Genomic DNA, 14,499 nt, shown 5'->3' on the forward strand with positions numbered 1-14,499 from the left:
GGCACCCGCCACCATGCCCGGCTAATTTTTTTGTATTTTTTTAAAGTAGAGACAGGGTTTCATGTGTTGGCCAGGATGGTCTCGATCTCCTGACTTTGTGATCCACCTGCCTTGGCCTCCCAAAGTGCTGGGATTACAGGCATGAGCCAGCGTGCCCAGTATGTTTTTACAGATTTATTATACGTACAAAATTTACTTTATTCTTCCATGCTTCAGCATGGAAGAAGAATTCTTCTGTGTAAGATCCTAGAACTTCATCCTGTACAATTTTCTTCCAGAGATAAATATTTGTTTCTCTTTTAACTCATCATTCACATATGCAATCAAAATTTACCAGTCACTTATGTTTTATGCCAAGTATACAGAAGTTAAATAAGACTGATAAAGTCTTTTCCCTGTGGCACTTACAATTCTAATGGGGAGACAGATTTTAACTGAGTTGATAAGATGTGATGAGTGCTGTGAAGGAGAAGTATTAAAAGTGTTAGGAAATGAATAACAGTGGACCAAACCTAGTGGAGACTTGGTGATAAATCAAGGATATGATACTTAAGCTTGTAAATGAAGGATTAAGAGTAGCTAGGAGACATGGAGAGAATAGGAAAAGAATACTCCACACAGAAGGTCAAAGAGCAGTGACCCTGAGAAAGGATGTCTTCTTTTCTAGAAAAATAGGCTTTAAGGGCATTGAAGCTTTGCCTTTTGCCTCAATGAAGTATTGTAGTTGGAAGATGAAAAAGGCAGTCTCAAAGATTACTTCTAGCTTTCTGGCTTGAACAGTGAACCATTTGCTAAGATGGAGTACTTCATGGGCAGAATTTTTATCACAAAGACACATTATTCATATATATACTAATTTTGAGGTATCTGTGAGACATGCAAAATGTTAATTGGACTTATGCATTTCAAGGTTTGGGGCTGAAAGTATAAATTTAAATGTTCCTGGCATATAGTTGATAATTGGAGATATGGGAGTGAATGAGATTGTGGTGAGAACCTAGAGTACAAAGCAAGGGCATGGTACTCTGGACTTCTGAGGAACCTCAACATTAAACAGTTGAGAATGAGCATATACAAGAGACTGAGAACACAAGGCCAGAAGGCAGGAACAAATCTAAGAGAATGTGACGTAATAAAAGGCAAAAGCGAAGAAAGTTTCAAGATGAAGCAAGTAATCAGTTATATCAGGTGGTTCACAGAGATCTGGTAGGTGCAGTGGCTCACACCTGTAATCTTAGCATTTTGAGGGACTGAGGTGGCCAGATAGCCTGAGCTCAGGAGTTCAAGACCAGCCTGGGCAACATAGTGAGACCTTGTCTCTATGAAAAATTTTTAGAAAATCAGCTGGGCCTGGTGACACTTACCTGTAGTGTCAGCTACTTGGGAGGCTGAGGGGTGGGAAGACCCCAGGAGGTCAAGGCTGCAGTGAGCCATGATCGTACCACTGCACTCCAGCCTGGGTGACAGAGCAAGACCCTGTTTCAAAAACAAAACAAAACAAAACAAAAACCAAGAGATCTGATAAGATGAAGAGTGGAAAGACTGGAAAGTGTTTGCTTTGGCCACAGAGATCATGATGAGGATAATGAGAAGTGGAGAAGTAGAATTGGGATAGTTGGTGATAGTGCTGGAGGAAACCCAACTGTAGTGAGTTGAATAGTGAGAGGGAAACAGTGAATTGATAAAACTATTAAGAATTGCTTAAGATTTGCCGGTATGCTTATATATTAACCAATATACAAAATAATTATTTTTGTAAAATATGAAAGTGGACTTTACTTTTCATTTTGGCAGTCAAAGAAACTAACTATAGATGTGAGAGTATAATTTCAAGTCATTTATCTCTTAAGATCTCATTTTGGGGGAAAGAATGAAAAAGTATATTAAAATATTTATAAAAGTCTAGAAGAGTTTACATGTAGAAGTTAACAATGACTAGTCCACTTATCTCCAGGAGGTGAGATTAGGCAAGACTTACTTTTATGTTTTTATTTATCTGTGTTTTCAGTTTTTCTTTCTTGAGAATCTGATTTTTTGAAAGATACATTTAGTCCGGGGGCAGTGGCTCACGCCTGTAATCCCAGCACTTTGGGAGGCTAAGGTGGGCAGATCACCTGAGGTCAGGAGAGCCTGGCCAACATGGTGAAACCCCGTCACTATTAAAAATACAAAAATTAGCCAGGTGTGGTGGCACATACCTGTAATCTCAGCTACTTGGGAGGTGGAGGCAGGAGAATTGCTTGAACCTGGGAGATGGAGGTTGCAGTGAACCACGATCGTGCCATTGCACTCCAGCCTGGATGACAAAGTGAAACTCCATCTCAAAAAAAAAAAAAAAAGGTACATTTAAAAAATTTTGTGATTCTGAGCAAACAACCTGCTGTATGCCTTATTTCCCTTCTCTGTAAGATTAAAGGATTAGGTCAAGTGATTTTTGTGATCTTTTCTTTGTTTATAGCTTCAATGAAATTTGGATGACAACAACAAAATAAAGTGTATTTGAGGCTAGTCATTAAATACAGACTAGGCCTTGTATTGTCAGTGAAATGGGATTACCTTGCTATTATAGGCAGGGAATTAACAGGTGAAGGAGTGCTTTCTTTATAATATATTATGACTCTAAGTAAAATTTAAGAATTATTTGCAAGATTCCCTGACTTGTAAAATGATTATGCTTGTTTGCCATTGCATGTTTTATCAGCTCATCATGTTCTGTTCAAGCAGTCCAAGCAGAACAAAATTTTAAGTTAATTATTAAATCTCTGCATGAAAGGAATTGTTCCTTGCAAAACGAAATCTGTGAATTATATAACATACTTTATTAGGAAATTTTCTCTCCTCAGCTACCTATTTTAAACTATTTATTTGCTTGAATTTGTATAGCTTGTTTTCTTTTCTTTCTTTTTTTTCTTTTTTTTTTTTCTGTGTGAGATAGGGTCTTGCTCCATTGCCCAGATTGGAGTACAGTGGTGTGATCATGGCTCACTGCAGTCTCAACCTCCCTGGGCTCAAGTGATCCTCCCACCTCAGCCACCCAAGTAGCTGGGACCGCAGGCGGTACCACTATATCCAGCTAATTTTTGTTGTTGTTGTTGTTGAAATGGGGTCTCCCTGTGTTGCTCAGGCTGGTCTTGAACTCCTGAGTACCAGCAATCCTCCCACCTCAGCCTCCCAAAGTGCCAGGATTCCAGGCCTGAGCCACCATGCCTGGCTCTATTTTCTTTCTTCTGTTGTTTATGTTTTTAATTACCAGTGTCCAACTAAAATGAAAGTTTCTAGTAATCACCAATTACTTAATTCTAAAATCATTAAGTGTTCCTTTTAAACTTATATTCTTTCAAAAACCTGTTGTAATACTGATTATTATTACTTTTTTTTTTTTTTTTTTGAGACGGAGTCTCGCTCTGTCGCCCAGGCTGGAGTGCAGTGGCCGGATCTCAGCTCACTGCAAGCTCCACCTCCAGGGTTTATGCCATTCTCCTGCCTCAGCCTCCCGAGTAGCTGGGACTACAGGCGCCCGCCACCTCGCCTGGCTAGTTTTTTGTATTTTTTAGTAGAGACGGGGTTTCACCGTGTTAGCCAGGATGGTCTCGATCTCCTGACCTCGTGATCCGCCCGTCTCAGCCTCCCAAAGTGCTGGGATTACAGGCGTGAGCCACCGTGCCCGGCCTTTTATTATTACTTTTTGAGACAGTATCTTGCTCTGTCACCCAGACTAGAGGGCAGTGGCATGATCATGGCTCACTACAGCCTTGACCTCCAGGGTTCAAGTGTTCTTTCCACCTCAGCTTCCCAAATAGCTGGGACTACTGGTGTGTTCCACCACACCTGGCTAATTTTTAAATTTTTTTGTAGAGGTGGGGTCTCACTGTGTTGCTGAGGCTCATCTTGAACTCCCGGGCTCAAGCTATCCTCCCACCTTGGGCTCCCAAAATGCTAAGATTACAGGCATGAGCCACCATGCTGGGCTCTGATGACTATTCTGATCTTAGACTCTCTAAGTGCAATATGAATTTCAAAATTGTGGGTAAACTATAAAACAATAAAACATAAACTTATAGTAAAGCTAAATTATTTATACTGGTTATTAAGAAGTTTTGTTTTGTAGTGAGACTGTGTTTTTAGAAGTATTTAGTACAAATAAAGTCAATTATTTTTTTCTTTCTTTTTTTCCTTGCAAATAGCACCAAGAATTTAGTTTCCTCCTCAAAGAAAGGGTATGTCCTCTTGTGATAAAGCTCTTTTCTCCAAATATAAAGTTCAGACAAGGTTCCAGCACTTCATCTTCTCCAGCACCAGTTGAAAAACCCTATTTTCCTATCTGCATGCGTTTGCTGAGAGTAGTATCTGTTCTGATTAAGCAATTTTACAGTCTTTTGGTAAGTGCTAATTTCCTTACGTATTTGTGTATATAGTTGCATGTTGTGCCCTTTGTAAAAAGTGGTCTGTTATAGTGCGTTTAGTTTTTTCAATTTAGTTCAACAGAATTTTTTTGAGTACCTACATGTATTCTAGGTACTCTAAAGGTTTGTGCTGTCCTTTCTTGAATCTTGCTTATGTTTATAGATTATTCATAATATGTGAAGCAGAGTCATTGCCTGTTATCTGAAGGCAGCATAGGAATTGTGGTTTAGGAACTCAGCTAATTGTCTGTATCTCATTTGAAGGATTATTAAAATTATAGTCTCTTCAGTTTATTCTGCTTTCATTTATACTGTTTCATATGTCTTAACAGATTAAAGCAAAGACATTAAAGATTTGGTCAAGTCTAGGATTAGAAACCAATTATTTTGACTTACAGTCCAATATTGTATCTGTTTTGCAAAGTTAATCAATGCCTATTATGTTGTGATATTCCTGATGATAATTCTGTTTATGTAATGCTTCAGTCATAAACATTCAAATACTGTTTGTCAGAGAAAATAGTGTACCATGTTTTTTTAAAATTCTGTGTTAAGTCAAATTCATATTCTGTAATTTTTTCACATTTATCTTCTTCTTCTTCTTCTTCTTCTTCTTCTTTTTTTTTTCTTTCTTCTTTCTTCTTTCTTCTTTTTTCTTTTTTTTTTTTTTTTTGAGATGGAGTCTCGCTCTGTTGCCCAGGCTGGAGTGCAGTGGCACAATCTCAGCTCACTGCAACTTCCATCTCCTGGGTTCAAGGAATTCTCCTGCCTCAGTCTCCCTAGTAGCTGGGACTACAGGCACCTGCCACCACACCCGGCTAATTTTTGTATTTTTAGTAGAGATGGGGCTTCACCCTATTGGTCAGGCTGGTCTTGAACTCCTGACCTCAGCTGATCCACCCACCTTAACCTCCCAAAGTGCTGGGATTACAAGTGTCAGCCACCGTGCCTGACCTTATATTCTAAAATTAGACAATACAATAATAGTAGGAGACTTTAATACTCTACTTCCAATAAAGGTAGAACAACCAGACATAAGACTAATAAGGGAACAAAGGACTTGAACAACACTGTAGAACAGTTGGACCTAACAGACATATACAGAACACTCCACCTAACATCAGCAGATTACACATTCTTTTCAGGTGCACATAGATTGTTCTCAAGGATAGAGCATATGTTAAGCCATAAAACAAGTCTCAACAAATTTAGGAAGATTGTAATCGTACCAAGTATCTTCTCTGACCAAAGTGGAATCCAACCAGAAATCAATAGTGGAAGGAAAATGAGAAGAGTCTCAAATGTATGGAAATTAAACAACACACTAGTTAGGAGAAGGAAGGATATAATAAAGAATACCACATAAATAAACAAAATAGAGAATAGAAAAGCAATAGAGAGAATCAGTGAAAGTTGTTTTTTTGAAAAAATTAAGAAAATTAACAAACCATTATCAAGACTAAAAAGAGAAAATACTCAAATAACTAAAATCAGAAATAGGAGACATTACAACTGATGCCACAGAAATAAGAAATTTAAAAGGATCATAAAAGACTAGTAGGAAGAGTTATGTGCCAACAAATTGGTTAACCTAGAAGAAATGAATAAATTCCTTGAAACATCAACCTACTAAAACTGAATCACAAGAAAAAAATTAAACAGACGTATAACTAGTATGGAGATTGAATTAATAATGAAAAACCTTCCCACAAAGAAAAGCCCAAGAACAGATGGTTTCCCTGGAAAATTCTACCAAACATTGAAAGAACAATTAACAAACTCCAAAGAATTGAAGAGGAGAGAAACTGCCAAGCTCATTTTATGAGGCCAGCATTAATACCAAAGCCAGACAAAAATACTACAAGGGAAAAAACAAAACAAAACAAAAAAAACAGATCAAGCTCCCTGATACTGATTTAAAAATTCTCAACAAGTACAAGGAAACTTAATTCAACAGCATATTAAAAGGATTCTATGCCATGACCAAGTGGGACCTATCCCTGGAATGTAAGGATGTTTCAACATACAAAAATCAGTTAATATAATACACTACATTAAAAGAATGAAGGTTAAAAACCACATGATCATTCCAATTGACGCAGAAAAAGCATTTGGCAAAATTCATCATCCTTTCATGGTAAAAACACCAAACAAACTAGGAATAGAACTAAACTACCTTTACACAATAAATGCTATGTATGAAGAGACAATAACTGATAACTGTTATCACACTTGATAGTGAAAACCTGAAAGCTTTCCCTCTAAGATCAGGAACAAGGCAAGATTGCCTATTCTTGCCACTTCTATTCAACATGGTACTGGAACTCCTAGCCAGAGCAATTAAGAATGAAAAAGAAATAAAAGGCATCCACATTGGAAAGGAAGAAGTAAAATTATCTCTATTTGCTAATGTAATGTTGTATGTAGAAAACCCTAAATATTCCACACCAGAAAAACTGTTAGAACTGATAAACATTGCGAAGTTGCAAGATAAAAAAATCACCACAAGAAATCAGTTATGTCTCTATACACTAACAGTGAACAATTCCAGAAAGAAATTAAGAAAATAATTTCATTTGCAAAGTATCAAAAAGAGTAAAATACTTAGGCATAAACTTAACCAAGAAGGTGAAAGGCCTATACACTGAAAACTATAAAACATTATTGAAATAAATTAAAGACACGAAGAAATGGAAGGATATCCAGTGTTCATGGTTAAAAGACTTAAAATTGTTAAAATGTCCATACAGTCTAAAGAGATCTATGAATTAAATACAGTGCCTATCAAAATTCCAACATCACTTTTTGCAGAAGTAGAAGAAACCTTCTTAAAATTCATATTGAATCTCAAGGGACCCCAAATTGCCAAAAATATCTTGAGAAAAAAGAACAAAGTTGGAAGCCTCATACTCCCTGATTTTAAAACATGTTACAAAGCTACAGTTATCACAATAGCATAAAGTAGTACTGGCATAAAGACACACACAAAAACCCATGGAACAGAATAGAGAGTCTAAAAATAAACTCATATATGGTCAAGTGATCTTTGAAAAGGATGCCAAGACCACTCAGTGGAGAAAGGATAGTCTATTTAACCATTATGCTGGGAAAACCGGATATTCACATGCAAAAGAATGAGGTTAGGCCCTTACCTTATGTCATGTACAAAAAATAATTCAAAATAGATTTCATGACCTAAATATAAGATTTAAAACCAAAAAATTCCTAAAAGAAAACATAGGGAAAAATCTTTATGACATTGGATTTCACAATGATTTCTTGACTATGATACTAAAAGCACAGGCAACAAAAGCAACAGTAGACAAATAGACCTACATCAAACTTAAAAACGTCTGCACCTCAAAGAAAGCAGTCAACAGAGTTGTATTAGTTTTCACACTGCTAGTAAAGACATACCCGAGACTGGGCAATTTACAAAAGAAAGCGATTTATTGGACTTACAGTTTCATGTGGCTGGGGAAGCTTCACAATCATGGTTGAAGGTGAAAGGCACATCTCACATGGCAGCAGACAAGAGAAGAGAGCTTATGCAGGGAAAGTCCACTTTTAAAACAACCAGATCTTAGACTTACTATCAAGAGAACAGCATGGGAAAGACCTGCCTCCCATGATTCATTACCTCTCACCAGGTACTTCCCACAACACATGGGAATTCAAGATGAGATTTGGGTGAGGACACAACCAAACCATGTCATTCCACCCCTGCCTCCCAAGTCTCATAGGTCCTCATATTTCAAAACCAATCATGCCTTCCCAACAGTCCCCAAAGTCTTAACTCATTTCAGCATTAACTCAAAAGTCCACAGTCCAAAGTTCATCTGAGACAAGGCAAGTCTCTTCTGCCTATGAGCCTGTAAAATCAAAAGCAAGTTAGTTACTTCCTAGATACAATGGGGGTACAAGCATTGGGTAAATACAGCCATTCTAAATGGGAGAAACTTGCCAAAACAAAGGGGCTACAGGCCCCATGCAAGTCTGAAATCCAGCAGGGTGGTCAAATCTTAAAGCTCCAAAATGACCTCCTTTGACTCCATGTCTGATATCCAGATCACGCCGATTCAAGAGGTGGGTTCCCGTGGTCTTGGGCAGCTCTGCTCCTGTGGCTTTGCAGGATACAGCCTCCCTTCCAGCTGCTTTCATGGCCTGGTGTTGAGTGTCTGTGGCTTTTCCAGGTGTACGGTGCAAGCTGTTGGTGAATCTGTCATTCTAGTGTCTGGACGGTGACCCTCTTCTCACAGCTCCACTACATGGTGCTCCAGTAGGGACTTTGTGTGGAGTCTCTGACCTCACATTTCCCTTCTGCATTGCCTTAGCAGAGGTTCTACATGAAGACCCCGCCCCTACAGCAAACTTCTGCCTGGGCATCCGGACATTTCCATACATCTGAAATCTAGGCAGAGGCTTCCAAACCTCAGTTCTTGACTTCTGTGCACTCGTGGGATCAACACCATGTGAAAGCTGCCAAGGCTTGATGCTTGCACCCTCTGAAGCACGGCCTGAACTCTCTGTTGACCCCTTTCAGTCACGGCTGGAGTGGCTGGGATGCAGGGGACCAAGTCACTAGGCTGCACACAGCACAGGGACCCTGGGCTCGGCCCACGAAACCATGTTTTCCTCCTAGGCCTCTGGATCTGTGATGGGAGGGGCTGCCTCTCAAAGGTCTCTGACATGCCTTGGAGACATTTTCCCCATTGTCTTGGTGATTAACATTCAGCTCCTTGTTACTTATGCAAATTTCTACAGCCAGCTTGAAATTCTCCTCAGAAAATGGGATTTTCTTTTCTTTTTCTGGGGAGGGATGGAGTCTTGCTCTGTATCCCAGGCTGGAGTGCAGTAGCATGATCTCGGCTCTCCGCCTCCTGAGTTCAAGTGATTCTCCTGCCTCAGCCTCCTGAGTAGCTAGGATTACAGGTGTGAGCCACCATGCCCGGCTAATTTTTGTATTTTTAGTAAAGACTGGTTTTCGTCATGTTGGCCAGGCTGGTCTTGAACTCCTGACCTCAAGCAACCCACCCGCCTTGGCCTCCCAAAGTGCTGGAATTACAGGCATGAGCCACCATGAGCCACCGCACCTGGCCTGGGATTTTCTTTTCTATTGCATTGTCAGGCTTTTAAGCTCTTTCCAACCTTTTAAGCTCTGTTTCCCTTTTAAAACTGAATGTCTTTAACAGCAGCCCAGTCACCTCTTGAATGCTTTGATGCTTAGAAATGTCTTCTGCTGGCTGGGTACAGTGGCTCATGCCTGTAATCCCAGCACTTTGGGAGGCCAAGGCAGGCGGATCACAAGGTCAGGAGATCGAGACCATCCTAGCTAACATGGTGAAACGCCATCTCTACTAAAAAATATAAAAAAAATTAGCCAGGCTTGGTGGTGGGCGCCTGTAGTTCCAGCTACTCGGGAGGCTGAGGCAGGAGAATGGTGTGAACCCAGGAGGCGGAGCTTGCAGTGAGCTGAGATCCCACCACTGCACTCCAGCCTAGGTGACAGAGTGAGACTCTGTCTCAAAAAAAAAAAAAAAAGAAAGAAATGTCTTCTGCCAGGTACCCTAAATGATCTCTCCCAAGTTCAAAGTTCCACAAATCTCTAGGGCAGAGGCAAAACACTGCCAGTCTTTTTGCTAAAACATAACAAAGTTCCCAACAATTTCCTCATCTCCATCTGAGACCATCTCATCCTGGATTTCATTTTCCATATCATTATCAGCATTTTGGTCAAAGTCATTCAACAAGTCTCTAGGAAGTTCCAAACTTTCTCACATTTTCCTGTCTTCTTCTGAGCCCTCTGAACTGTTCCAACATCTGCCTGTTATCGAGTTCCGAAGTCACTTCCACATTTTTAGGTGTCTTTTCCACAGCACCCCACTCCCAGTACCAATTTACTGTATTAGTCCATTTTCACGCTCCTGATAAAGACATACCCAAGACTGGGCAATTTACAAAAGAAAGATTGATGGACTTACGGTTCCACATGGCTGGGGAGGCCTCACAATCTTGGAGGAAGGTGAAAAGCACATCGCAAATGGTTGTAGACACAAGAAGAGAGCTTTTGCAGGGAAACTCCCCTTTTTAAAACCATTAGATCTCGTGAGATTTATTCACTATCATGATAACAGCATGAGAAAGATCTGTCCCCATGATTCAGTTACCTCCCACTGGGTCCCTCCCAGAACATGTGGGGATTAAAGATGAGATTTGGTTAGGGACACAGCCCCAAACCATATCAAGAGTGAAAAGGCAACACTTGGGAGAAAAGATTCACAAATCACATATCTGAAAAGCGATTAATATCCAAAATATATAAAGAACTCCTACAACTCAACAGCAACAAAAAACTAATGTTAAAAAATGCGCACAGGACATGAATAGATATTTCTCCAAAGAAGATATACCAATGTCCAACCACCATGTGAAAAGATGCTCAACATCTCTAATCATTAGAGAAATGCAGAGCAAAACTATAAGGAGGTATCACCTTATGCCTATATGAGTGGTCACTGTTAAAAACAAAACAGAACACCAGAAAATAACAAGTGTTGACAAGGATGTGGAGAAAATTGGAACCCTTGTGCGCTGTTGGTGGGAATATAAAATGGTGCAGCCTTAATAGACAGCAGTATGGAGGTCCCTCAAAAAACTGAAAATAGAATTACCATATGACCCAGCAATACTACTTATGCATATACATTCAAAAGAATTGAAAGTGTGATTTCAAAGAAGTGTTTGTACACCCATGTTCATTGTCACATTTTTGTAATAGCCAAGAGGTGAAAGCAGTTCCAGTGTTCATTATCAGATGAACAAATCAAGAAAATACAGTATATACATATGTTGGAATATCATTCAGCCTTAAAGAAGGAAATCCTATTACTGGAACTTTGAGGACATTATGCTGAGTGAAATAAGTGAGTCAAGAGGACAAATTACTGTATAATTCCACTTATGCATGGTACCTTGAACAGTCAAATTCATAGAGAACATGGAATGGTTGTTGCCAAGGACCAAGAGGACAAAGTGATAAGGCGTTAGTGTTGAGTGGGTATAGCATTTCAGTTTTGCAAGATAAAAAAGTTCTAGAGGCCAGGTGCGGTGGTGCATGCCTGTAATCCCAGCACTTTGTAAGGCCAAGGTGGGTGGATCACCTGAGCTCAGGAGTTTGAGATCACCCTGGCCAACATGGTGAAACCCCGTCTCTACTAAAAATACAAAAAAATTAGCTGGGTGTGGTGGCACACACCTGTAATTCCAACTACTTAATAGGCTGAGGCAGGAGAATTGCTTGAACCTGGGAGGCAGAGGTTGTAGTGAGCTGAGATCACACCATTGCACTCCAGCCTGGGTGACAAGAGCAAGACTCCATCTCAGAAAAAAAAAAGTTCTAGAGAGTTTTTTACACAACAGTGTGAAACAGTTGATACTACTCAACTGTACACATAAATATTGTTGGGGTTTTATATTGTATGGTTTTACCACAATTAAATATTTTTTAATATTGAAAAGATACCTGCACTCCCATGTTTATTGCAGCACTATTCTTGATTGTTGAGATTTAGTAGCATCTATCTATCGACAGATGAATGGATAGAGAAAAGTTAGTACATATAGGCAATGGAGTACTATTCAACCATAAAAAAAATGAGATCCTGTCATGTGCAACAATATGAATGGAACTGCAGGACATTATGTTAAGTGAAGTTAGCCAGGCACAGAAAGACAAACTTCACATGTTCCCACTTGTTTGTAAGAGCTGAAAGTTAAAACAGTTGAACTCACAGAGAGAGAGAATAGAATGATGGTTACCAGTAGCTGGAAAGGGTGGTAGAGATGGGGAGCAGGGGGAAAGTAGGGATGGGTTAATGGGTACAAAAATATAGGTAGATAGAATGAATGAGATCTAGTATTTGATAGCACAACAGGGTGAGTAAGTCAACAATAATGTACATTTAAAAATAACTAAAAGGCCAGGCATGGTGGCTCACGCTTGTAGTCCCAGCACTTTGGGAAGCTAAGGCGGCCAGATCAGCTGAGGTTGGGAGTTCAAGACCAGCCTGACCAACATGGAGAAACCCTGTCTCTACTAAAAATACAAAATTAGCCAGGTGTGGTGGTGCATGCCTGTAATCCCAGCTACTCAGGAGGCTGAGGCAGGAGAATCGCTTGAACCCAGGAGGCAGAGGTTGTGGTGAGCCAAGATTGTGACACTGCACTCCAGCCTGGGCAACAAGAGCAAAACTCCATCTCTAAATAAATAAATAAGTATAATTGGAATGTTTTAGCACAAAGAAATGATAAATGCTGAGGTGATGTGTAGCCCATTTCCTCTGACGTGATGATTATGCATTATACGCCTGTATCAGAATGTTTCATGTACTCTATAAATGTTACATACCTACTATATACTCATAAAATTTTTGAAAAATATTTTTAAGTAAACAAAATAGTGGAAATGAAAATAATTACAATATAGTAGTATCAGTCACCATGGAAAGTCAGTAGGATAGGAGAGAGTTTTGAAAAGGAGAAGAACTTTAAGGGCCAATATAGTTGCTATTAAATCAGGTGGCCAAGTTATATGGTGGTCCAAGTGTTCAGAAAGTTTTTATTCTTGTCACTAGGCCAGCTAAATACCACATCCTCACTTGTTCGCTCAATATTAGCAGGGCTGTCTTAGAAGGGCTCCTCCTTCTTTCTTTAGAATGTTACTTAACTACATCAAGTTAAGACTATAGGAAGAGAAAACAGTTCCCCTTTTCCTTTTCATATCCACTAGTCAGTCCTGGAGAAACAAGTATTCGGTTCTCCTCAGTAATGCAGCGTAGTTACATCTTCACAGTAACAAATGCAGAATTCACATTTTGTTTCTGTCGCTAACCAGGACCTCCCAACTTATTTATCATCATCTTTTTTTTTTTTTTAACAAAATTTGATGCTATGGGTTGAATTATATCCCCCAAAATTAATATATTGAAGCCCCAGTCCCCAACATGACAGTATTTGGATATGTGGCCTTTGGGAGATAATTAGGCTTAGATGAAGGCACGAGGGCGGGACCCTCATGATTGGATTAGTTCCCTCATAGAAAGACACCAGAGCATGCTTGCTCTCTCACTTTCTTGACTTCCACCATGTGAAGACAAAGGAAGAAAGCTCCTATTTGCAAGCTCAGAACAGGGCCTCAGCAGAACCTGACCACGCTAACACCTCCATCTCTTATTTCCAGCCTCTAGAATTGTGACAACCAAATTTCTGTCATTTAAGCCACCCAGTCTCTGGTTATCTTGTTATAACAGACTAAAGATACTTGGGCCAAGCTGAGATTCTTGGTTTCTCTCTATCAATTCTGTTATTTAACAATTTGTCTAATAACCTTTTCAGAGATATAGATATCTTAATTCCTCAGTGATTTCCATTTTGGATAAAATTTTTTTATTGAGTTCTTCTTTTCTGGACACCGTACAGAGTAATTGTCTTAGTTCAGGCTGCTATATAAAATATGTCAGAAACTGTGTAGCTTAAATCTCAAAGTTCTGGAACCTCAGAAATCTAAGATCAAGCTACTAGCATATCTGGTGTCTGGTAAGGGTGCACTTCCTGGTTTGCAGATGTCTGTGTTCTCATTTTATTCTTGTATGGTGGAAAGTAGAGAGAGGAAGAAGCCTCTCAAGTATCTTCTTGTAAGGGCACAATCCCATTCATGAGGGTTTCAGCCTTATCACCTAATTTCCTCCCAAAGACTCCACCTTCAAATATCATCCCACTGGCGAATAGGCTTCAATACATAAATTTTGGGAGTAAATAAACATTTAGACCATAGCATTGCTTTGCATACATTAATTCATTTTAACTTTACTACAGCCGTATGAAGCAGGCATTCATATTTGTGTTTTACAGCTGAGAAAATGAGGACCAGGATGCTTATATAATTTGCCTGAGATGATGCAGTTTATAAGCTGCAAAACCGGGGTGTTCACTAATTTTTTAGGCTCCATAACACACACTTTTAACCCCACTGCACTTTACTATTTCACTGTTTTCTTAGTTCTCGCTCTCTTTTTTTTTTTTCTTTCTCCAAGGCTGA

General features: G+C 39.4%; 1 protein-coding gene across 4 annotated transcripts in view; it reads left to right on the forward strand.

Moving 5' to 3' along the window:
* Positions 1 to 14,499, forward strand: part of MON2 (MON2 homolog, regulator of endosome-to-Golgi trafficking) — a 131,433-nt gene that overhangs the window by 37,494 nt on the left and 79,440 nt on the right. For all 4 annotated transcript variants that reach the window (XM_023225102.1, XM_023225103.1, XM_023225104.1 and 1 more), the window contains one exon: positions 4,185 to 4,379. In XM_023225102.1, coding sequence (XP_023080870.1) covers positions 4,185 to 4,379 — 195 coding nt within the window. The remainder of the gene's footprint in view (positions 1 to 4,184; positions 4,380 to 14,499) is intronic.

Source organism: Piliocolobus tephrosceles, chromosome 10, assembly GCF_002776525.5.
Source record: "Piliocolobus tephrosceles isolate RC106 chromosome 10, ASM277652v3, whole genome shotgun sequence".
NCBI lineage: Eukaryota > Metazoa > Chordata > Mammalia > Primates > Cercopithecidae > Piliocolobus > Piliocolobus tephrosceles.